Source organism: Protopterus annectens, chromosome 10.part0, assembly GCF_019279795.1.
Source record: "Protopterus annectens isolate FY-2018-M chromosome 10.part0, PAN1.0, whole genome shotgun sequence".
In the NCBI taxonomy this organism is placed as follows: Eukaryota; Metazoa; Chordata; order Ceratodontiformes; family Protopteridae; genus Protopterus; species Protopterus annectens.
The window spans coordinates 1,630,780,071-1,630,806,077 of NC_056744.1; the positions used below are offsets into that span (position 1 = coordinate 1,630,780,071).

The 26,007-nt window shown below is 38.8% G+C and overlaps 1 protein-coding gene across 1 annotated transcript in view; it reads right to left on the reverse strand.

Annotated features, from left to right (window-relative positions):
• PRRT2 (proline rich transmembrane protein 2) overlaps nucleotides 1–26,007 on the reverse strand; it is a 278,146-nt gene that overhangs the window by 189,683 nt on the left and 62,456 nt on the right. Inside the window, exon 2 of the mRNA XM_044086334.1 lies at nucleotides 1,449–2,017. Coding sequence (XP_043942269.1) covers nucleotides 1,449–1,919 — 471 coding nt within the window. The 5' untranslated portion in view covers nucleotides 1,920–2,017. The remainder of the gene's footprint in view (nucleotides 1–1,448; nucleotides 2,018–26,007) is intronic.

Here is a 26,007-nt window from a genome sequence, read left to right on the forward strand (position 1 = left end):
GGTTAGCCCCTGCACCTCCCCCACCTCTCAGTTCTAATTATACTAACTCTGCAGTTGCACAACAATGTGGGAAGGATTCATTCCTTCGTGCCATTTAGTGGTGATCACACTACGTGTATTTCAATTAGCAGTGGTCAAAAGAAATGAAAAATCAGATCCCTACTAAGGTGACGTGTGCATTCAACCAAATGATTATAGCCATGTCATATATTTTATAGATACATACACATGTCATGTGTGTATTTATTTTATATCTAACTCTATCTATATCTATCTCTCTCTCTGTATATATCTATATATAAGGTTGGTTTAGATTGATGAACATTACATTGACCCAACATCAAAACACAGAATACCAAAAACAGGGAAAGGAATGGGGAATTTGCTAGTGAGATTACAGGACAGAGGAGATTAGGGTATTGCCCTTTCCCCACTGTAGAACAATATTGGAGTTGGTATACATAATTAGCATGAGGGGGGCAAGGGGGACTTGCCCCCTCAAAAAAAAAAGAGTTTTCCATTTTTTTTTGTTGTTTTTTTTTTTTTTCAGTCGACTGCTGAGCAACAGGTTGTGCTCAAACAGTTGCCGTTTGATGACTTTCATGTTGGAAGAGTTGGACATTGATATATCTATCTAAAGATATATCTGTCTATATATATATGTATATATATATAGAGAGAGAGAGAGAGAGAGAGAGAGAGAGAGAGAGAGAGAGAGATGCACACACACACAAGGGCTGTTTTGTGTGCTTTATGCATCTCTTCTGTGGCATAGGTTGACTAAAATAAGTAAATAGTTCTGCTGATCAGCACATTTATCCAATTATCAAATATCTAACTGAAATATATAGATAAATTGATAGCTATAGTAAACAGATAGACATAAATAAAGAAAATAAATAACATAATGGTGAGAGAAGCAATAGGGGTCTTTAATTCACAGTTGACAGCTACAAAGTTGTAAGCAAAGTATGACCAAGCTTTGGAGATGAACAACGACATTCTGAAAAATGAAAGAGTACTGCCTATGTCAGAAGGAGGGAATGAAGTCCTCTGTATGACTCACAGCTGCCGAAACAGCTAAAATGTAAAATAAGACCAATGCAATACTGGAAGTAATTTGGTAAAGTTAAAATAACTGGCAAAAACCAGCACTGAGGCAGTGATTTTTCAAAGAGTAATAAACATACCAAAACTTTTATCTAGGTAAAATACTTAATAAAGATAAAATAAGCTTCAAATGATAAATATAAATTGCAAGAGAAACAATTATGTGCCTTAAGGTTCCATACTCACAGTCAAATATATTGCTAAGAACCTTGATGGATGATACAAACAAACACAGTGGCATCTGGTAGCCACGACTTTTATTTTATTTGCAACATAGGGACAGGCAAATCAAAAAAATAAAATAATAACAGTCTAAAAAAGGCAGCAAGCCTTCTTACCATGATGGAATACACAAAAGCCACAATATTCACTGGCCACACAGGGCAGAAGCAAGATAGAATGGCAATGATAAGATAGTCCCGTGGCTTCTCCCCTTCCTGCCCATTAGCTGTAGTGGTTGAAGCTTGTCGGCACAAGCTGGGTCGTGGTGAGTTGGCAGCCCCTGTAGGCAAGTGGGAAAGTGACCCAGACTTGCTGGATCTGCTGCCGGTGCGTGGACGTCCATTAGAGCTGCCTGATGCCTTCAAGTCATTCAAGGAGGGAGACATGCTGCTCCTCTTCGCCTTCAAGTCACATGAGGCAGATTTGATGACGACCATATCACCATTCTCCAGTTTCTCCTCATTGATAATCGTCACCTCCACTATCTCGGGTGGAGCTGACTTTGGTGGTTCAGTTTGTTCGACTTCCTGCTCAGGCTGGGGGTCTACATGGGTGTCTACATTCTGAGAGTCCGAGCTGTCTGCCATCTTTGTTAGCAAGTCTCAGTCCTTTTCTTTTTTTCTGCTTTTATGAATTTTCAAGAATAAAAAGAATAGACAATCCTCTGTAGCTGATTTGGTTCACCCTGGGGGAGAAATAAGAAGCATTAGTAAGTCTTATGTATCTCATTTTTTTTTTCTTTCTGCTTCTAATATCACTCATTTAAAACTCAAATTTTCATCTATTACCAACCATCGTATTCCTACTGCCACCATCCAGAAGTTAATTTCTGAGTCCTGGTTATGTACAGTGGCAGTTATTTCAATGTGTACACACCAAGTGTACACTTTTTTTAATTTTTTTTAATGTGCACACTTTTTTGTGACCTTCTCTTACCAGTGTGTTAGTTCTGTGGTTTTTAACTCATAAGAACGCTCTTTGCACAGTAAACATTAACAAATTATTCCAGCAGTTGACTGTACCCATTTTTCAATAAGGAAACTGTATCTGAAGGAGTTAGTGGTAGGAAAAGGTGAGAGAGAGGCAGTGCAGGATGGAGTATCTGTAATTCACAGGATTGGCATTCTCATAAAAGAAAACTGCTGGAACTTTAGGACACTGATGGGTTGCCAGTAATGGGGATTAAACCCTTCCGTTTTCTACGGGGACAAGTGTAGTGCAGGGCACCCCACAACATTTCTGCATTCTAGCAGCTAACACACAGGATTTAGGTTCCAAACCTTTAATGAGCTTTTTCCTGTAGACCAGAGTACAAAGTTTGGTTTCTTTCCCCCTTCATTTGCCGACTGTGACTCTGAGCAAGTTACTTAACCAGGCAGTGCTCTTAGGTCTTTTCTGGAAATGGACACTTGTTTCCAGTGGGCTTATGCAATTACCATATTTATAAAATAAAAATGTAACTGATGCTCATGAAGACTGACGGGAAAACAGAAATGGGGAATGAAGTCCTCTGCTTACTTCATAGAAAGGTATAGTGAGAGTCAGGGCAATGCAGACGTCCCCACAGCATTTTGTATTTAATGCTAGTGAAGCATGATGGATAGAAGCCTTTTCTTTCTCACAGAGGCAAACATGATGTGTGACAGGGAAAGTCCAGACTTCATCACATTGTAATGCATTTAATAATGGTAAAAGGTGAGGGAGTGATGACATTATAAACAGAATCACACAACTTCAGGGTGCAGAGAGATAAGCCCTGACTGTACCCCAAATGACCCATGTTCAACTAGTTGCATGAACACTGGCAGGAACCGGGAAATGGATGATTGGAGTGAGTGGCTAATGCCTGCTCACCCAAGGGGGGCTAGTTTTGCTGACTGTACTGATGATTACAATACCATGAAGAGCCTAGTGTGCCCCACATTGCAAGTGGTTTGCTGCTCACTCAGGACATTGCAAATGTGCAGAAGCATGCATGCACCTCCAAACGCAACCACAGGCAGAGCTTATGTGTTACCAAGGGGGTATGACTAAGAGAGTCTGCAGGATCTACAGCTGATCCCTCTCTGGAACACCCAGCTCTCACCTCCACCAGGGATTGAATGGGCAGGGGGCTCTTTTCCTGATGGAGGAAGGAATGGGTCATCTGGGTGCAGGAAACTGGATCACTAGGTCAATCCTGCAAAAAAAAAAAAAAAAAAAAAACACTAGAAACACAGACACAACTTAGATTAAGGAGAAGGTAGGCTTCCCCACTCTGTGATGCTCTTTGTGCTGGTAAAAAGTGATGGAAAAACAGTCCTCAAAAGTAAAGGCCTTTGTTTTTCAAGATTTACTGGCATGACATATAACAGGCAATCAGCATAGAGTGATGTATTTAGTCATAATGAAAGGTGACAGACTTAACAGACTGGGGAGTGAAACCATTTCTTGCCAATGGGACAGGTATAGTGAGAGGCACAGACAATATATTTAATGCTGATTATAACAAACTTCCTTGTGACCTCCCCCATCTCTCACTTATCTTCTATGCCATTGGCATGGTTATTTACTGATTAGGTCACTCTCACACTAACATTCAATGCCAACTCCAGTCAGATATACATGAGTTCCACAAATGGCTCATAAACCATAAACTACTTCTCAACCTCACTAAAGACCAAAACTATGCTTCTTGGAACTCCACAGAAAATTTGCCATGCAGCTAATCCTTTAACTATCTTTGACCTGCACAATCATTCCAGAGAGGCAACCACTACACAGGACATATCATCTAACCTGTCCCTTACCAAGTCTGTTCTCCTCTCTCAAGATTCACTGAAGATTGACCCACCTTAGAAACAAACCTATATATTGTACATTACACTCATCTTGATTGTACATTACACTGTGCTGGTTGCCTGGAATGTACATGTGTACATTTTTTCTATGTAATTAGTCTCAACTTTTCTGTTATTACTTACTTTTCTGTATTTTTTCTTTGTGAGATGTTTTGTATTTTACTTGGAGTGAGCCTGAAATTGGTCAATACTGATCAATGCACTACATCAGTAAATATAAATATATATATATATATATATATATATATATATATATATATATATATATATATATGTATGTAGGAACAACATAGGTGTTCTTATACTGTGACATAGTTACTGCTGGTGAAAAGTGAGGGAATGACAACACTGGGGACTGGGATATGAAGTCCTCTGGGTAATGTGAGGGTCTACTAGAATATGTGGTAAGAACAATGCAGGCTTCCCCACACTGAGACATATTTAGAGCTGGTGAAAAGTGAGAACTTCTAGCACTGGGGATTGAAGCGCTCTGTTGACTCACAAGTACAGGTACAAGATTAAGCAGGTACTGCACAGACTTTCTCGTACTGTGATGTAGTCAATGATAGTGAAAGGTGGGATAACTGACAGAACTGTGCAATTAATGAAATCAGTTTGTTTACACATGGGTCAAGGATCCCAGCAGGCAAAATGTTTTGATGGATTTACTATGAACAGTTATATCTCGTTTAATTAACATGCAATTAAGTAGACCTAAAACATCTAAAACCTTGATAGTCACAACTCAAAATAGTGTCATAAATAAGATCGTAAAAAACACAACATTTTTTTTTTCAGGGGGAGCAGTGCTAAACTGTAAGCAAACTAACTTTGAGCTCACACACATTTGGAGAAAACTAAGAACTGATTAAACCAACAGTTGGAATATTCTGAGTGTCACTTAACTGGAAAACATTAGGGTTCCTGCTTTGAATACTGAAATCTTTGGTAATAAATTAGAGTTTGGATCAAGTTTTAGTACTGAAATTGTGTGGTAAACAACCCGCAAAGGACACATTTACGGGCTTCATTTATATCAGAGGTATGTAAAAATTCAGTTCAGTTTGGCAAAGCAGAAAATGAAAAATGACTGCAGTACTTTACAGCAAGGTACCAAAAGCAATTCAGATCTAGCTGTTTTTGAACTGTACTTCCTTTCTTTGTTTTAGCTCCAGGAGATGATTTTCCCCCCTAACATAAGGCTGAGCCTTGCTGCCTTTTGTCTGAGTCAGCAGAATTTACCCTGGTATTCCTGGGTGATAACTGCAGCAGATTTCAAGGGTCTGGCTCACGGCCATTCATTGCTTTGTTTGTATTCTGGTCAGCTTCATGAAAACACTCTCCTTTTCGGGCTTTTGTAGCTGTATCATATTAAGAGTTTTTGAAAAGAAGCTGAGGGGACTGTGAACATAGATAGGTCCCTGTAGCCAAATGGGTGTCTATAGTGGCAAGGTGGAGTATATTTGGTCTTGTGAACCCCAGTGTCCTAAGAATATGATGTGATCGGACCAACTACAAGAACATGAGATATTCTGTGGTCACGAATACTGAATGTCATATATGCAAACAAACAGCATTTGAGTGGGAGCTAACATAGCATACAGAAAGGAAAACAGAACAACCAGCAGAAGTAAAAAAAAGTATATATACACGGTAGGAGAGGTTGAGAAATGAAAAGTTTCACAAGTCAATGCTGGGTTTTACTTTGTTACATTTTTGTTGCAGGAGGACTAAAACAAAAGAAATATTGTGCATATTTATTTGTAGATTAAATGATAAAATATCAATAAACCAAACGTGGAATGGTTCTGAAACAATGAACAAGGGACCTCAGGGAGTATTTAAGGAGTGGTCATAAACTTGACAAACGAGACTGTTCGTAGCCATGCAGAAATCTGCAGCCGAGAAGGAAACTCCCATGGCACAGAGCAGAACAGTGGTGGTGTGGAGAGGGTAGTAGTCATGACAACAAGAAATGTACAGGGCCTGATTATTATTTAATTTAAGACATAAAGATAAAAAAAATATGTGATATGTTAGACAGAGCAGTGCCCAGTTTGAGTATGGTATGTACTTCTACAAATCTCATCTCCATGGAAACACAGGCATGATGGGAAAGGTACAAAGAACCATTTCTGAAATGCACAGTATTTACTACATGTAGCTAGCTATTACAAGTCAGAGCGCCCGATACGTATTCATTTGTTCTCAAATGTACCTATCTTTTAAAGCTTACTTGCCCGGCCTGATTTTGAGGTAATAAAGAAAGAAGGTTTAGCTCCTGATTTCTTTAAAAATTGGAAAATACCCCTGACAAACTTGTAGATCTTGGCATCTGTAGCCCCTAAGAGAAGAGACTCAGCAATGAAGAACACTCTGGAAATTGACTGAGGCAGTGGGGGGAGGTGGTATTACTTAGACAACAAAATGTTTCAAAGAAACAAAAAAAAAAGAAGAAGGTGGAATATGACATCATTCAGTGGAAGAAATGAGAAAGGCTTAAATGTTAAGGTATAGAGTAAGAGAAAGTATGAGAAGTAATAAGGAGAGGAACGTTTATATTTGAGAAAGAAGCAGTCTGCCATTGGAGGTTAGAAAGCAGAGGCACACTTTATTTTATTTTATGTATGTATGTATGTATGTATGTATGTGTATATATATGTTTATTGATTGTGTTAATCCCACTCTATTTTCAGAGGAAATAGAAGCTGGTATTCATACTGTAGTGGATATGGAGCAAGGGGACTGGGCCCTTTCACATTCACCAACTCAGACAGACGGGACCCTGATTTAACATCTTATCCAAAGGGTGATTGCCAGAGTTGTAGCACACAGGTAAAAATGGCCAAGGGGCACCTCTTCTGCTAACAGATGTGCTTCAGTATCCTCTGAAATTGAAACAGCAAGTGCTCAGCTTTCTCGACGGAATCTTATTCTGTGACAGCTAACAACACAAAAGCATTTCAGTTAGTATGACTTAAAGACAGCATCCTTAAAACGTTACTTCAGCAAGCATATCACCTCTTGTACCTTAACATCTTTGGTAAGAAGCAATGCTTCATTAAAAGCATAATTATGTGGGTTTCTGATGAATCTGAAACAAAATGCTCATGTAAGCAACACAGCGTCCTACTGCACAGGTATAGTATGTAATTACTGCCTTGGAATGCTATTATTTAGTGTCTGTTATCTCTAGTGGCTAAAAGGAATCATTTGTGACCAGTTCTCATCTGCTATCCACAGTTATCAAATATTAAATAAATAAATAAATAAATGTTTTGGTCTGCAAAAATAGCTGTTTGCACTGCCACCTAGTGGCTGCTTTTTTCAAACTTTGTTTGACAGCAAGGATCAACATAGCTAGATTTGCAAACGGGAGTAGGATTATTACCCAGTTGCAGAAGTCTGAATTCTGTTGAAGCTTTATGCAATTTAAAATGCATAGATATTGTGTCCGTGTGTGTGTGTGTGTGTGTGTGTGTGTGTGTGTGTGTGTGTGTGTGTGTGTGTGTGTGTGCGTGTGTGCGTGTGTGCGTGTGTGCGTGTGTGTGTGTGCTTGCTAAGATATTTTCAAAGTCTTAACAGCAGATCAAGTGAAGTACCAGGCAATATATTTATAGATATATAGAAAGATTTATATATCTATATATATAGATATATTTGCAAGGCATTCTGCTATGCATAATGTGAGACGGGAAGTGCTGCAAGTGGATAAATACAAAATGAAATATATGAGAATACATTATTACTACCTAGGCTAGAAAGTAAAATGAAATATAGTGTAGCTCCAGGCAGAGTAGTGCAATTATTGCGTATGATAAAAAGGACCATGGTTCAAGTACAAGTGAGGGCTTCTAGGGATCAGCTAAGTGGGAAGAGTCATCTCCCAAAATATGTCATATTTTTAGGGTGTGCACCTACCTGATGCCAATAATTAGTGGGTTGGTAAATGGGGTCTATAACTATTCACTGAAAGCACATTTCACTGAAACACATTTGACTGTGCACAATTCACTGAAAGCTCAATTCACTGAAAACAAAATTCACTGAAAGTTATATATGGCCTTTTCCCCACTGTAATGCAACCCTGGAGTTAGTATATATAGTACCACCCCCCACCTATTTTAAATATTTTGAACTATATACATGGATACTTGCAATTCCAATAAATTACTCTTTTCTGAACATAGTATATATCCAAACTATGTGGGGGGTTATGCACCCCACACACCTCAATGTGGGGGGTGGTTCCCACCACACCCCCTTACTATATATACTAACTCCAGGGTCACACTGCAGTGGAGAAAAGGCCATATATAACTTTCAGTGAAATGTGTTTCAGTGAATTGTGTTTTCAGTGAATTGAGCTTTCAGTGATTTGTGCACAGTCATTTGACTTTCAGTGAAATGTGCTTTCAGTGAGTAGTCCAAGACCCAAGTAAATGAAACTGACAAACAGGGGGATTTTAACCACAGAATGGTATCTAAATAGCACTTGCGTCGCTACAGTAACTGGTAGCAATCCAAAGATGTTCATTGTTGCACCTATACCCTTTCCTTGTGTTTTTTTTTAATGAACTTCAGAGGACCTCTCTCTCATTTCTTTAGGGTGCATAGGCTTTATTGTGTAGTTTTTTTCCTGAACCAGTTCACCTGACTCCACTGACAGTACCGGAAGATTATAATATTCTCATGGACTGACTTTTTCCAGATTGAACTGGCTTTATCAAGTCACAAGAAACTTAGCACTTCAATTTTATGGTATTCCACAAGATTTATTTTACCCACATTTGTGCTTCCTGTATTGGGGCAATGTTACACTATGACACACTTTTGCATGCAAGCTATGGTAAATGAAGGGGTCAAATGGCATTGTGGTTTGTTTCTGTGCCCCAGTCTGTGCTCAGTTTATCAGCTGGGGGTGGCCGACAGTAGCAACAGTACATTTTCCATTGTCAGAAAGGGAACCAACCAGTAGACATTGGGAAGGTCATGGTGGGAAAGTCATAGTCAGCAACATTAATGCTGTGACCTCAGGCCTTGCAGATCCTTTCACCTAGATCAATTTTACTTTTCTCTTACCTTATTTTATCTCCTTTTGCCATATGACTAGGAAGTTTGTAATGTTGCTTATCGGGATACTAGTTATTTCTGAAAATAAATCTTTATTCTAGCAGTAAATCCCGTGTATGCGTGCTTATGAGGAGAATTTATTACCTCCATTTCTCAAACAATGAATAATTGCCAATATACATTTGTAAAGATTTGTAAAGTAATCAAAAGTCAAGCACAGGGTCACCACATTCAAATGCCACATCCAGACTCCAACATAACAAAAAAGCTAGCTTGTCCTGCTTTTGTACAAAGAGAGTGATAAAATAAATACACCTATTTCATCTGTCGTATTTATAATCCTGGCCACTTCTAAACCTTACACCCTTTTTAATTAACAATTCACTCCCTTTTCATTAACTTGCACTTAGAGGCATCCAACCCACTGAAATTAGAAAACACATTCTCTGTTTGCCCTTCCGTTAACATTCTCTACCAGTGGACTGTTCTAGCTCTTTAGAGTGACAAGTAGTTTTCTTCATAGTCACATTCTTGAATAGTCTGGACAGAAAAATATCTACACACTGTAAACAAATCCTGCATGAACATGAACTGGCTTAAGGGATCCTGCTACATATAAAACTGTAAACTGGATAAAATGTATGTTTTTACAAAACTAATTATTCAGCTTATAAATGTGTTGCACTCTCAAGGGACAAGATAAAATAAACTGGGGGCTGGTGGTGTCAGCTAAAGCTATTACAGTGTGTTCTGCAGAAGTGCATTGCAGCTCATGTTTTGTTAATTAAGTATGGAGGAGGAGATAGATTTGCATGCAAAGTCATGTTGGATGTTAGAAGACTTATTATTTCCTCTGTTTATCTATTTATTTTTCATTTTTTTTCCTAAATAAAAAACACAAAGATTTTGTATTATTTTGCTATATATATCCCCAAAATGGATAGCATAACTCAGGAAGTTTATGTTAAACATTGTTGCAATCTTATCTGAAAACTATGTTTTCCATTAAAATTATTTGTAAGGGGGCTGATGGCCTTCTTAACCCCTATTCTCTTATAGAACTAGCTAAGCAGTGGATGGGGGGCTTAAGGGCTACATTCAAAGACATCAACTTACTAATACAAGAATTGTTATGCAAAGTAATATTATCCTGACTGCATATAGTTCAGTAGTAACAGTTTCTGACTCATGTAGAAAATACATTTTTTTGTATGATGTCCTTCTTTACTTATAAGACTCACAGGAAATACAAGGCTATTTGACCAGATGCCATACGTGCCTTGTCAGTAACCACCTCAGTCTCTACTAACCTTCTCAAGGAGCGTAAGGCCTCTATGTTCCAGAGTGCATTATAGGACAGGCATTCATTGGTCTAGTCTCTATTTAAAGTCCAGCATGAATTCACATTGTATGACATGTAAGGGGAGTCTATTCCTGTGTAATGGGCGAAGGGGAGGTGCTGGGTAACTAACCTATCTTTCCATTTAGATCTGATGTAAATTTGAGATCTTTTGTTCTAGTATTTGCTATGCTGTTTGATATACTAAGAAAGAGGGAGTCACAGATAATAGGGTCCCTGAAGGCACAGAAGACAAGGCACAGATCTCACCTCAAGAGTCCATATGACATGGAGTACAAGGGTAGTGATTCCAGACTTTCCTGATAGCTAAGATTTTAAGGCATGAGATCCTTTTTGTTAGGAAACTCTGCATTTTTTTTAATGTTTTTGATGTGACTAGTGAGATACATGCTAAAGGGTGCATTGTATTCTGCAAATGCTCTAACCAGGGCAGAGTACTGGGGAACAATAGCTTCCATTGTTTGATAAGATGCCTTTTGTGATTAACTGTGAGGTATGGAAGAATTTTCTGACTACAGCTGCTACATGGTGATAGAAGGAGAGGGGGCCATTAATTCAGGTGCCCAAGTCCTTGATCAAAGACTCACCAAAGAGTGGGATATAATTGATACAGTAGGTGGCAGAAATTTATTGTTTTCCAGTGGAGATGATACTGCATTTTTTAGCATTTAATTTGATCTTTTTAATCAGTGCACCAGAACTTAATGTGTGCTAGTTCTATTTGAAGGGCATTAGTATCACTGCTTGATTTAACTATACCCAACTTACAATCAGTGTTTAGGTAAAGAAATAAATGCTAAAAAGATGGGAAATGCTATTGGTCGCCTTACTCAGGAGGCCTCAGCGACCCTGACAACATGTGTTCTGTCTTTCAACCAGTTTCCCAGTCTCACAGTCTCAGCACCTGACATTTCAAATGCCAGCATTTCTGTGGGTAACCTATAATTATTCTAAACCACAGAAACTAGCTGTTATTCATGGAATGTTTTACTGGTCTTTATAGCTGCCTTCAGTTTCTTGGTAAGACAATTTATATTCTGTATGATGGGAAGATCTGGCGTATAAGGTAATCTAACTGTTTCTTCCTTCTGTTGTATAATTTGTGAATGTCTACTGACCACCAAGGTGGTTTGTTGTTGAATTTGCTGCTGCAGTGGTTCTGGTAGGTACTGCAGTATAACTGCATTGATCTCAATGATAATAAAGGTCTTTGGCATAGTTGCCTGCATATCCCGAATCCACAGTGGGGTTAACGTGGCTGAATTTTGAGATTTCATTATCCAGTTGTAAACGTTTTGCTTTCTTGAAGTCTCTAAAGAGGGTAGAGATGGTTACCAGGAGGCTCAATGCTCTTAGGCTAAAGGTAACCAATCTATGGTCTGACAACTAATAAGAGACCAACCAGAGAGAGTAAACATGCTTGGCTGAGTTTGTGGAAACTAGTTCCAGGATATTACAACCCCTTTGGAATTTTTCAGACAAGTTGATCCAGGGAATTCTCATTATCCCAATCTAAAATACATTGTGCATAACCAACAGTGACTCCAGTCTGCAGAGGGTAGTTGAATTCACCTAGGATTAAAGAACCATCTCTTACGAGGATATTTTCAAGGAATGCCAGGAAGTTTTGATGATCCTCTGGGGCCATAGAAGGGGATTGTTAACAAGCTATAAGTTGAAATTCTGACTTACTTAGTGTGGGCTTAAGTTCAATGAGATGACTCAGGGAGGTGGGTCGTGGGGTACCACTTTGGACAAACACTGAGACACCTCTACCATTGGCGGTGGGCTTAAAAGTGTGATAAGCACAGAACCCTAGCCTGGAGGGAGTGCTCTTGTTATGCTTAAACCATATGTTGGTGACCACACAAAATGGACACATTCCATATTCAAAAGTTCTGCCAAAATGGTCAGTATATTGTTAAGACTCCTGCCATTGAGAAGGGCCACACTGATGTTGTCCAGTTTATGATTTGATTTATTAGTTAGGTTGGTATATTCACTAGATGAACTCTGCCTAAAAAGGGTATCATGGGGCAGCAAAGGCTTTAGCCAGTATGCAGAAGCCCTTTAACAAGAGATACAGACTATCCTTTGCAAACCAATACTGTCAATCATCTTTCCCCAGTGTGATATATATTCATGCCTATTATACATGTTCAGTAAAGCCCAACAGAATGCTTGGTCTGAGGGTGATTTTGGATCACAGAATAATCATATCTAGAGTAAAAGAGTATGCAAGCAACAACCACAAAAATTGAACCAAGTTGTGAAGTATACAATGTATTACCCATAATTCCATGCTCTAATGCTAGTCCTAGTCTATCTATTCTCTCTCTCTCTCTCTCTCTTTTGGTTATAATGAGAGAGACACGCTTCTTTGAGCATCTTTTCTACTGTCGTATCCTTCACCAGGTATACTGTCAGTTTTCAACTAATAAAGAGTCAGAAAAGGGAGATCTAACCAGAAGCCTGACACTATGAAACCAGTTTCCTGCAAACAAGTACTCCAGAAGCTACAGCAATCACTAGTCCAGCTGCCAGGGCTGTGGAGTAGAGGGATAAAGCTCTGACCACAACCCAGGTGCCCCAGTTTCAATTAGTGACCTGGACATCTGATGCCCAGGCAGAGAGGGAGGGATGGATGTGCCCATCCTGGCAGGGGGGTGGACATGTGGACATTGCCTATGATGATCTCCGATGGAGGGGGTGGGGAGGCATAGTTTAATAGGGGTGGACCTGCTGAGCTGCTACATAGGTGGAGTAATATAGGTTCATAGGTAGTTACTGGGCTACTGACCCGAAGGTCTTTATTAGCCTAGCTGTGTGTACCCAATATAATACTACAGAAACCCAATATAAGGGATCTTGCCTAAGCTCAAGATCTTAGTTAGCAACAACTGCCCATATCTAGGAGGGTCATAGGTGAAATCCCTGGCAGGAATTTACAGTTTCCCATCCAGTCATCCAGGCTATGCCTAAACAGGGTCATAGAGGGGCTTTGTTTGATGTGAACTGGTAGCCTATTCCATTGGAGTGACAAACTCTGAGAGACATATCTGTCTCTCCAGCAGGTCCTATTTATGTTGCAGGCCAGGTTAAGATCCCTGCAGTGGATGACCTTTGTCCCATTTGACTTCCGGATGTGCAGCATTTCCATTAGGTTTGGATTTGAGATTGCTTTGTAGGCCAGGCACAAATCTCCTCTAAGTAGTCTGTACGCTACCCTGAATTTTCTTGATTAGAAATCTCTGAGGTCTTTCAAGTTGCTGTAGATGCCTGGTAAGGTGCATACCAAAGTTTGTATTGTACTCCATTATTGGCCTGATGAGGGTCAGGTAAAGGGGTGTTATGACCTCTTTAACTCTTAAGGCAATGCCTTTGCTAATGAAATGTGCAACTTAGAATACCTTCCTTACCACAGTAGACACATGGTAGTCAGAATTTAGGCTACAGTCAACTTGCATTCCCAAGTCTCTCACTAGTGAGTTGTTACATAGGATATTATTATTTATAAAACAAAATGAACAAGGTAGGACCACCAAGGCTCTAAAATCCAGTTTATTCCAATAATAAAACAAAAGGATAAGCGCTTTCACGTGGAAAGTGCCAAACCTCAAGTTCTTATCTTGTTTAATACATATAGTCTTATCTTTGCATATACTCAATGTATTGAACAAGATAAGAACTTGAGGTTTGGCACTTTCCCTTGTAAACGATGTAATATGTGCAGAGATATAGCTGTAACTCAACCTTTTAATCATCCTACTTTGAATTTTAAATTTTCTCCCATATTCCAGCTACCTCTGATAGTAGTAATCTAGTATATCTTGCCAACTGTAACTGTTGTGAATGTTTTTATGTTGGCAAAACTTCTAGAAGGCTGAGAGACAGGATCTATAATCATTTATATGATATTAGAAATTTTAATACACAAAATGCCTTGGCCAAACATATCACTGAATTTAATACACACAGTTTCAGTTTTAAGGTGTTACAACTGGTATTTGCGAATTTGAGAGGAGGTAATGGAAATAATTATCTGGAATCTGTTGAACTTAAATGGATATTTAGGCTACGTGCACATATTTATCCAGGTCTTAACAGTTATGTGAGCATCAGGCCTGTATTAGAGGCACGACCCTTTAAATAAGTGTTTTGCTTAACATAGTAATTGTTTAATGATGTGTTTATGAGTTTTAATTTATATCATTTGGTTTTAATTAGTATTTTGTGATGCTATTTAAACTGAGTGCTTTATTTTGTATTGAGATCTGATGAAGCATGGTTATTCCACGTGAAAACACTTATCCTTTTGTTTTATTATTGGAATAAACTGGATTTTAGAGCCTTGGTGGTCCTACCTTGTTCATTTTCATAGGTTCATAGGTTCATAGATTAGTACTAGGCTAACTGCCCTTGCAAGCCATTTTAAGCCTAGCCAATTATCCCTTGTGAGACTCAAACCCTGCATCTTGTATTTGTAAGGCAAACATCTTAACCATTAGGCCACCCCCCCCAATCCCTTTGTTTCATCTTTGGCTGTCTTCTGGGATTGGATCTTTGGGCAGCAGTGAACACCTTTATTTTTATACTTCTTGGCTTCCTTTGGTATCACTGCAGCCACATGGCTGAAACAGCTTCCCTGGAACTGGATTACAACCCCATGAGAGAGAACTTACAACTGAAATGGAATGACATATTCGTATAGCAGGGTAATCCGCTTTTGAACCTGGACTTAGAATGATCCCCTGCATCTGCATTAACAGGTACTGTGGATAATCTTCAAGAATTTAGTGGCATATTAACGGAGTTTGAAAATGATCTTTACAAATTACAACGCCTAACTTGGCAGCGCCGACATTTAGAAGCCAGCCTGCATTTCCATGTCATCCCACGAGGGATGAGAGTATTGTGCATGCTGACTTACGGAGATGCTCACCCTGAATTGTTAAAAAGCTAGCAGCAGCTTAACATTGAGTTAGACTATAAATACATGAAACTCCTTATTGACTACTTTCATCCTATAGAAGATGAATTATCCAAGAAGGTGTAAATGCAACATAAAGATTTATCTTGCCGTTTCAAGGGTGAGGTTTTAACTGATATGCTTACCAATACTTACATGAATGTGTCTCTTTACAGTAATAGGTTACAGCATATGAAACAATGTAAACTGCAATGAACTTTAAATACTTTAGTCTCGGCAATGTTTTTATGTGGCCGAGAAACAATGCAGCCAATGCTCCCTCGACTCATATAGTAGAATCTACTTCTGTTTCTTTGAATACTGGTGTGCCGTCTAATTCCTTTGAGTCCATGTCTACTACATCATCTGCTAATGTTATGAAAGAGCCTGTAGTAGTTCCTAGTGGTACTCCTTCACAACAGTTGGAACCCCTGCTTACCTTACTGCCTGGTTTGACTCCTCCACCCAATCAGCAAGCACTACAAAATATTGCATCTGGAGCCAGACCAAAACTGCTACCTCCCTTCAACATGGAACATTTTTTTACCGTTACCGGTGAAATCACGTACCACATCCCAGACGAGATCCAGCAGTCGGGGCTGTATGAAGAGGAAATATTCAGGAGAGAACAAGAACGTGAATTGAAGGACAAGGAGATAAATAACTTGATCTTTAACTTGCCGAATTATCTGTGGCTGAGACTTCCCTTCTGAACAAAGGGCTATCTTTCATTCCCTCAACAGGTACAAATGTGAGTGATTTGTTAACTGACTTAAGGATGTTTGGGCGTAATGTCAACTTGAAGCTGTTATATGATAAAGACTCTAACCAACAAAATTAACATTTCCTTAAATGTAAAAGTATGTATAATCATGTACTGCCGGCTCATGTAGATTGTTTCATAAAAGCATGTGAAAGGGATATTTATAATCAGTTATATAATAAAAATAACTGTTCCTATTTTAATTTAAATACAAGTGAGAGAGAGGCTTTGCAGTCTCTGCAAAATAATATTGCTTTAGTTATCAGACCAGCAGATAAGGGTGGGGATATCGTACTACTGAGTAAGAATGACTATGATAGAGCAATGTACAAACTGTTGTAAGATGTTGATACATATGTTCCTATTGATGATTCACATTTTATGGACATCCTTAGACAGGTCTCTGATACCTTATATGACCTTTTGATGTGTAGACAGACAATGATTTGTACTGTTATTTACAGATAGAACATCCACTTATCCCATACATCAAAGGCTTACCAAAGGTACACAAGTCCATACACCCACCTCCTATGAGACCTATAGTTGTGGGTGGGTGACTGAAACCACGTCTATTTATATAGAACAGAAATTGGGACTGATAGTGAAGCAAATACCAACAATTCTGAAGGATACTACTCAGTTTTTGAATGATTTAGACACATACACGAAGGAATTTATCTCCCATGAATGCATAATGGTCATATTAGACGTAAAAAGTCTATTCACTTCTATACCAAATGAGTATGGCTTGGATGCCATCAAAGAAGTTTTAAATAATATGCATTTGACAGAGAATAATGAAGTGATATTCATTTGTACACTGTTGGGTATGGTTCTGTCCAATAAGGTGTTTATGTTTGATAACAAAATGTATTTACAGCAATGGGGTGTCACCATGTGTAAATTCTTATGCAAATTTAGTTGTACATCACTGGGACAATATGTATTTATTTAATAGTGCCTATTTTTCACATGTTCAACTATATAGATGGTTTGTGGATGATATTTATTTGTTGTGGAATGGTGAGCTTTCCTGTTTACATGATTTTATCACTTATTTAGAGTCCACGACTGATTTCTTTTGAAGTTTACTATGACATCATCTATGCATAGAGTTGATTTTTTTAGATGTCACTGTATACAGGGATGATTCTGGGAGTCTTATGACTGGCTTATTTCATAAGCCCTGCTGGAGAAACAACCTGCTAGATTTTAGCAGTATGCATCCCAGGTTTAGGTTCCTGAATATAGTGAAGGGACAGTACCATAGAATGAGGAGGATCTGCTAAAAGCAAACTGATCTGAATGTTGAAATTGATACCCTAGAACAGCTGTTTGCAGATAGGGGTTATAACAAAACAGTGTTGGACAGGGCAAAGAATACTGTCTTTAATGATATGAGGCCCATAGAAGTTGAATCTGTAAATCCATCAACTTTATTGCATCAACCTTGGAACATAAACAGCACAAAGACAGGAAGGTTAGCTTCATGACTAAATATGCCAATGATAATAAAGTTATGTCAGCTATCATCAGACGTAACTGGCATGTTCTAACCATAGATCCAGCTACAACTAACATAGTAGGGAACGTAACGAGCTTTATATATAAAAGAAATTTGAATCTACAACAGTTACTATGCAAAGATAAGACTCAATGTATTAAACAAGATAAGAACTTGGGGTTTGGCACTTTCCCTTGTAAGCGATGCAATATGTGTAGAGCTATAGCTGTAACTCAGCCTTTTAATCATCCTACTTTGAATTTTAAATTTTCTCCCAGATTCCATGCTACCTGTGATAGTAGTAATCTAGTATATCTTGCCAACTGCAACTATTGTGAATGTTTTTATGTTGGCAAAACTTCTAGAAGGCTGAGAGACAGGATTATTATTATTATTATTGTACATTTGTTGACCGGGCTAGTCTAGCTGGATATATGTCCATTTTCAGTTGCGGTCCGGGGAGATAAGCTCCAAGACACACATATAAAACAACAGCAAATAACATAAAACAACATCAGTTGTATATACAAGGACATTTCTGGTTAACACAGAAATATTCAGCGAGGACTGAAATCATTACCGTGTAAAATGCAGGTTCAAATCAACATATAGGTACAGTACATAATGAAAAAAATAAAGAGGCATACAGATTATACAACATACAAGTACAGTCTTCTTCTTCTTCTTTCGGCTTTTCCCGGTACAGTACATAATAAAAAAGAGGCAGTTTAATGTATAACTATATTAATAAAGAGTTTTTCCAAAAATAAGTATCCAGAGGGATGGAAGTAATGAAATCTAGAGGGAAATGGGAATTATTGTTAATAAGGAAGATGGAACAGTTAATGACGAGTATAGGGTAGGCAGAGCATATTTTAGATAGAATAGATAACTAGTCAGGTTTAGTACAGGGGCATTACCAGTGCATACAGGGGTCAGTGCTGGGCCCTCTGTTGTTTGGAATATAGTTCTATATAGTTTTCAGAAGTTCAGGCCAAAACAGAGGGGTTGTGGCTGACTAAGTTTGTAAGGATCTATAATCATTTATATGATATTAGGAATTTTAATACACAAAATGCCTTGGCCAAACATATCATTGAATTTAATACAGACAGTTTCAGTTTTAAGGTGTTACAACTGGTATTTGCGAATTTGAGAGGAGGTAATGGAAATAATTATTTGGAATCTGTTGAACTTAAATCGATATTTAGGCTACGTGCACATATTTATCCAGGTCTTAACAGTTATGTGAGCATTAGACCTGTATTAGAGGCACGACCCTTTAAATAAGTGTCTTGCTTAACACAGTAATTATTTAATGATGTGTTTATGAGTTTTAATTTATATCAGTTGGTTTTAATTAGTATTTTGTGATGCTATTTGAACTGATGCTTTATTTTGTATTGAGATCTGATGAAGCGTGGTTATTCCATGTGAAAGTGCTTATCCTTTTGTTTTATTATTGGAATAAACTGGATTTTAGAGCCTTGGTGGGCCTACCTTGTTCATTTTGTTTTATCTTTGGCTGTCTTCTGGGATTGGACCTTTGGGCAGCAGTGAACACCTTTGTTTTTATATTAATATTTATATGATAGTCTGCAGGGATATCATTTTTACTGAAGGGGATGATCATGCATTTTTAGCATCGAGTTTGAGTCCATGACTTTGGCACTAGTCATTGGTTTCTGTAAGTCCGTCTTGAAGTATATTGACATAATTTGGGGATTTAATGATTGCACCAAATTTGCAGTCGTCAGCAAACTTAGTCAGCCAAAACCTCTCTGTTTTGGCCTGCACTTCTGAAAACTATATAGAACTATATTCCAAACAACAGAGGACCCAGCACTGACCCCTGTGGAACACCAGTGGTGACAGGTCTGCTAGTTGAGGTAAAGTCCCTAACTCTGACTGAGTGTGATCTGTCGGTGAGCCAGTTAGCAACCCACCTGACAACATAAGGGTTGATATTCAACTGGGAGAATTTGTCAGTGATGCCCAAATGTGGGACTGTGTTGAAGGCCTTGGCTAAGTCAAAGTAGGGTGTATGCACAGATTTACCTTCATCTATTGCTCTGGTGACATTTTTGAAGAAGTCTACAAGGTTTAACAGGCATGACCTGCCTCTGACAAAATCAAACTGTGTCAGATCAAGGGTTTGGAGATCACCTATATCCTTATCTATAAGGTCCATGATGATTCTTTCCGTGGCCTTACAGATAAGGCTGGTTAAGCTTATAGGTCTGTAATTCCCAGGGTCTGTTGCTGTACCCCCTTTATGAAGGAGGATGACAGTTGCTGTTTTACATTCAGCAAGGACAAAACCAGTACTCAGGCTATGGTTGAACAGAGCACCTAATGGAGTTGCTAACTCATGTTTTAGACCATTTCAAATGCAACCTGGGATGCCATGTGGTCCCACAGAGGCTGTTTTTTTGGCCTTGGAGAGAGAGCATTAATGACTTGCTCTTTGGAGATGCAAGGTGGGGGAGATGTAGAGAGAATGCTTTGTGGAATGTTTGGAGGGGATGGGGGGTGAAATGTCCCCATTGCATTCCCACCCTTTGGAGGTAGCCACATAGATGCACAGGAAGGAAGGGAGGGAGGGAGTAATGGCTAGTTCCTAAAGTAGAAAACCTGGATGACTTTGGATGACAAGATCCTCTAGGATGTCATTAGGTTCCATACCAGTCCTACTCTATATCAGAATAGGTCTGGGGGTAATGGAGTGGCTAGTTGACCAAATGATGGACAAGTGGCACAGGGCAGATGCAATAGGAAGGATGCAGGGGAGAAGAAATAGTGAAAAAACACCCAAAACATTGGGCTGGCCACAGGTATCATATTCCGTTGTTTTGCTCCCCTTTCTCCATTATCTGCCTTGACATCCCTAGCAGTTCTTACTGTGCCCACCTATATCTAGAAAAGCAAGTCATCAACTGCATAAAAATGCCACACAGCACACTTCTCATGACAGTAAACCCTCCTTTACAGTGAGAAAGGAGCAGCTTATCACACTGTAAGCCTGTTTTCTAGAGCTCCCCCACCACTGCCCACTTAATATTGTACCCTACTTTAATTTGCAAGGGAGCAGTGATAAAGGGCAACTTCCTCAGTTTTCTGCAATAGTGGATTAAGCAGAAATGCCTCACATGTTGGCATATATGTATGTGCAGAACAACACCGAAACAATGGAGCCTAGTACCAAAAACAATCACAAACCAGCAAAGCCAAATGGTACCAGTGGAAGAAACATGGCTCATTTTCTTTTTAAACAGCTTTATTGGCGAAAAAGTAACGAAACACAGCAGCAGCACGTAAATCCAGCAAACAGCTCCAAACACATTAACGCTATGTCTCCACACCTGCGTTTTCGTTTGAATACACTTCCTCAGATGTACAAGAGGAAGTGTTTCGTTACTTTTTCGCCAATAAAGCTGTTTAAAAAGAAAAGGAGCCGTGTTTCTTCCACTGGTACCATTTGGCTTTGCTGGTATGTGCAGAACAAATGTGGGAGGAAACCGGAGTACCCTGAGGAAACCCACGCGAACGCAGGGAGAACATGCAAACTCCACACAGAAAGTACCCCAGCTGAGAATCGAACCAGAGAACCTCTTGCTGTGAGGCGACAGCATTAACTGCTGCACCCCTGTGCAGCTCATGCAAACAAAGAATGGCAGAATGAATATCTCTTTGTGAGCCACTCTTTTTTCTTGAAGACACCAATAATTCTAAGGGCTCTAGTTTTTGATATTTGGCAGTAATCCCTGCACTAGTTGGTACTGAAGAACTGCCATGAGGGCAGGCAGCTGCATAAAGGTTACAAGTGATGCTCGAACTGGACATTCAGGAATGGGAAATATCATCAGTCCAAACAAATATACAGACTGCAAAAGTAAAACTTAGGAGTGGGGAGTGGCATGAGTGCAACTAACTACAAAAAGGGTGAAAGTAATGCTAGGACTGGATACTCTGAGCTGAGGAGTGGTGTCACTGTAACTAACTTCATAAAAGGTGAAGATAATGCTGGGTTGGACATTCAGGACTGAAGAGTAGCATTAGTGCAAACAAGTACATAAATGGCAAAAGTAATGTGTGGACTGGACATCTAGGAGTGGGGAATGGCATCATTTCAAACAACTACATGAAGGGTGAAGTATTGACTGGACTGGGGATAGGGCATTGACACAAGCAACAATATAAATGGTAATTGTAATGCTGGAACTGGACATTCAGGAATGCTTCAGTGTTGCAATGCAGTGATACAACAAGCTTAAAGCCTCCACAGAGGCATCCTTGGTTATCTGTGCCAAATTATGAAAGTTATATACCCTGTTCCCAAAATAACTAGCCATCTGTACCATAAATTCTGACAAATATATAGACTGCATTATGTCAAGTGGAAAAGAATCTCATATTGTACCTCATTTATATCTGAAGGAATTATTAAATGTTTTTAATCTAGATTCAGGTAGATCAAAAAACAAGTTGTTATTCATAGTGTCTCTTGAGCCCATGATGTCATGTTCAAATCCAGCATTTATTTATTTATTTATTTGGCATTCTTTAACTGAATAGTCTGACTGGGTAGAGACCCCCTTTTCAGTGGAGATCTTAGAAGAAAAGCTCCAAAACAGTTACATACATTGCCAACGCACACAGGTGAAAACATTTTTTTTTTAAAGAACAAAGATAAAACCACAAATTATACAAAATGTTGTAATAAAGTATGTAAAGCTAAGATAAAATCAAAAACAGCATATTTTTTTTTACAAAGCATGTTACATGATCTTTTTTTTTTTTTTTTTTTGGGGGGGGACAGGAATAGTATGAAAGTAGTGAACGTAGATGAGGCAGAAAAGTGGCATAGTGAGGAATGCATAGAGATGCAGGAAGAAAAGTAATGTGCAGACAGTATAAGATAAGAAGATAGCTAAAAAGAGAGGCAGAAGTGTAGAGGAGAGGCAAGAGAAATAATCTAAGGTAGGAGGAGTACACAAAGTCATTATAGGTAGGAATTAAGTGAAAGACTATAGTAATAGAAGTTAAGGGGATAATAGCAGAGTTTAGTCAAGTTGTCAAAAATACAGCTTTGAGAGGGGGAGTAACAAGCAGAAATAACAGCAGATAGGAAGAGAAATTATGCTAGATCTGGAAGATGTTGCAGTGTTGCTGCTAACGTTTCATTTTTGAGGCTTTAAACACCAAATTAAGTCTCTTAGTGGATAGTGGTGGCTGTCAGCAATGTCACTCTTGGAGATGGCTGCAACTCATAAAAGAGAGCAAAAGCGAAGCAACCTATTTCTGAGAATAATTTCATTTCTTTCAACATTTCCTTTTACAAAAGATGCCACATTCTGGATATCTGCCTGGTAAATGTTTTTTTATTATTTTGAATTTTTTGGAGCATCGTGAGGTAGGCTAAGCTTTACATGCAAACTTTTCCACTGTACTCTATATGAAGGTGGATCAGTGACTTGTAAATGGGGATCATTACTTTTCTGTCTCAACTGCTAATGCAGGACGTTTAAGCAGTGCCTAACGACAGCCATTGTGCGAGTCTCAGACATAACCTGCTCATCAACATCTTTCACAATATTAGGCAAAAACAAATAAAAACAACCTGAGATATAAATCCGGGTGAGCCAAAGTCCAAAATGAAGAGAATAACAAGCAGTCTGGACAACAAGCTAAAAATAGATTTAATGTAAGTAGAACTTTCACGTACACAATGCTTCATCAGGGAATAAAACATTCTCACATCTCAACTCGCTTCTTTTATACAAACTTATAAACATGTGACATTAAAACTAATTAATCATAACATGTGACCTAAAATCAATTAGAATGTTAAAAAAGGCATGCACTTTATGTCACTCTATTTTGCAAATCCTTCAGTGTGCGTTTAATACTAAAACACTCATTCAACAGAATGTGAAATGCTCCATGGCCATTAGCCTAGTACACACACCTATGAACCTATGAACTCAAGAAGGTGCTGTGCCCTAAAATGCAGAATCCACTTATTTATTTTCAGTACGAGTCTTTAAATCACCTCCTCTAGGGTGAATAAATATAACACTTAAAATCATAAACTTGAAACTATGTGCACTATCAGTATTTAAGCTCTGATTTGTTTTCCCTATATAATATGCAATACATTTACAACATTTGGCTAGATAGATGAGATTTCTTGTCTCACAGGTGCCATAGTTCCGTAATATAAAGACTGTATTACGTAAAGGATGGACTATAGTCTTATCAGGATATATATATATATATATATATATATATATATATATATATATATATATATATATGTGTATATATCTTCTTCTTCTTCTTTCGGCTTTTTCCCGGTTAGGGGTCGCCACAGCGGATCACCTTGTCCGCACATTGAATGGCAGTGGAGTTTTACGGTGTCGAGTTGCCAGCCCGGCGCCCAACCTTCCACAGAAGGCACACTCACACGCACACCTAGGGCCAATTTAGAGTGTCCAATCCACCTGCAGCATGTCTTTGGGATGTGGGAGGAAACCGGAGCACCCGGAGGAAACCCACGCGACCACAGGGAGGACATGCAGACTCCGCACAGAAGGCACCCCAGCCGAGGATCGAACCAGAGAACCTCTTGCTGTGAGGCGGCAATGCTAACCACTGCACCACCGTGGCCGCCATATATATGTGTATATATATATATATATATATATATAAATATATATATATATATATATATATATATATATATATATATATATATATATATATATATATATATATATATATATATATATATATATATACACAAAAGCTACATCTATTACAAGCATATGTGCCCTTTTTGTTAGTTATAGGGTGTGTGACTTTAGTTTGCTCTTTATAACACAATCTATTTTTCAGGCTAGTACATTTCCTATAACTGAAGGACCTTCAGCATAAAGCTTTTTCAGTTCTGGAACCTGTGACAAAATAAGCCAATGTTTTTTTAATAATATCAGTAACTTTAGATGCATTACAATGAAAAGTAAGAACACATCTACAGCACCTAGTGGTCTTACCAGCTGATTTATAATTAGTTATATTATTATTATGTTCAGAGAAAGTAGGTCTGAGATACACCTGTCTATCTTTCAGAATTTTCTCCTTCTCCCTTTGAAGTTTATGTGACTGGTAACCACTATTACTAAAATCTGTCACCACACTTTCAATTTGAGTTTGCATATTTTTATCTTCTGTATTTAAGATTTCTTACAATATTATCAAAAATAAATGGTGGATGCATGGTATCCCTTGATAAATATGTACATAGGCTCATCGGATGATACTAGGCTATTGAACCGGAGGCCCTTATAAGCCTAGCCAAGAATTTCGCCCATGTTCCCACAAAGTCAGCACCTGTTTTCTCTGTCTGGCAGGGACACAGGTGAGATCCCAGGGATATATTTTCTGTTTCCCATCCAGTCGTCCAGGCTCCTCTTAAAGAGGGCTAGTGAGGTACTCTACTTGACATGGAGAGGAGGTCTATTCCACAGATGGGGAGTCATTGGGACAAAAATCTATCCTGTCAAGTTCTATTAATGTCACACACAAGGTTGAGACCTTGCATGCGGATTGCGTGAGTGGAGTTTGACTTATGGATATGCAGCAATTTCATCAAGGCTGAGTCTGAGATGGCCTTGTGTGCCAGGCACAGGTCACCTCTGAGCAGTCTGTACGAGACTGAGTAGAGGGACAGGGCTTTTAGCCTATCTGTATAGGACAGGTGTTTGAGACCCTGGATTTTCCTGGTCAGGAACCTCTGTGGTTTCTCCAACTGCTGCATGTGCTTGGCAAGGTATATGCTGAAGGGGGCATTGTACTCAATAATGGGTCTGATAAGGGAGGAGTACAGGGATGTTATGACCTCCTTGTTTCTGGATGAAATACCCTTACTTATGAGGTGAACCATGTAGGAAGCCTTCAGTACAACAGAGGCAACATGGTGGTCAAACGTCAGGTTGCTATCAGCTTGGGTGTCCAAGTCCATCACGACTGATAGCATGCTTAGTACATTGTTATTAATGTGATAATTAGTGGGGACACCATTTTCCCCAAAGGGGATAATGATGCATTTCTTGGCATTCAGTTTGAAGCCATGCTTCTGGCATCAGTCATTAGTTTGGTTAA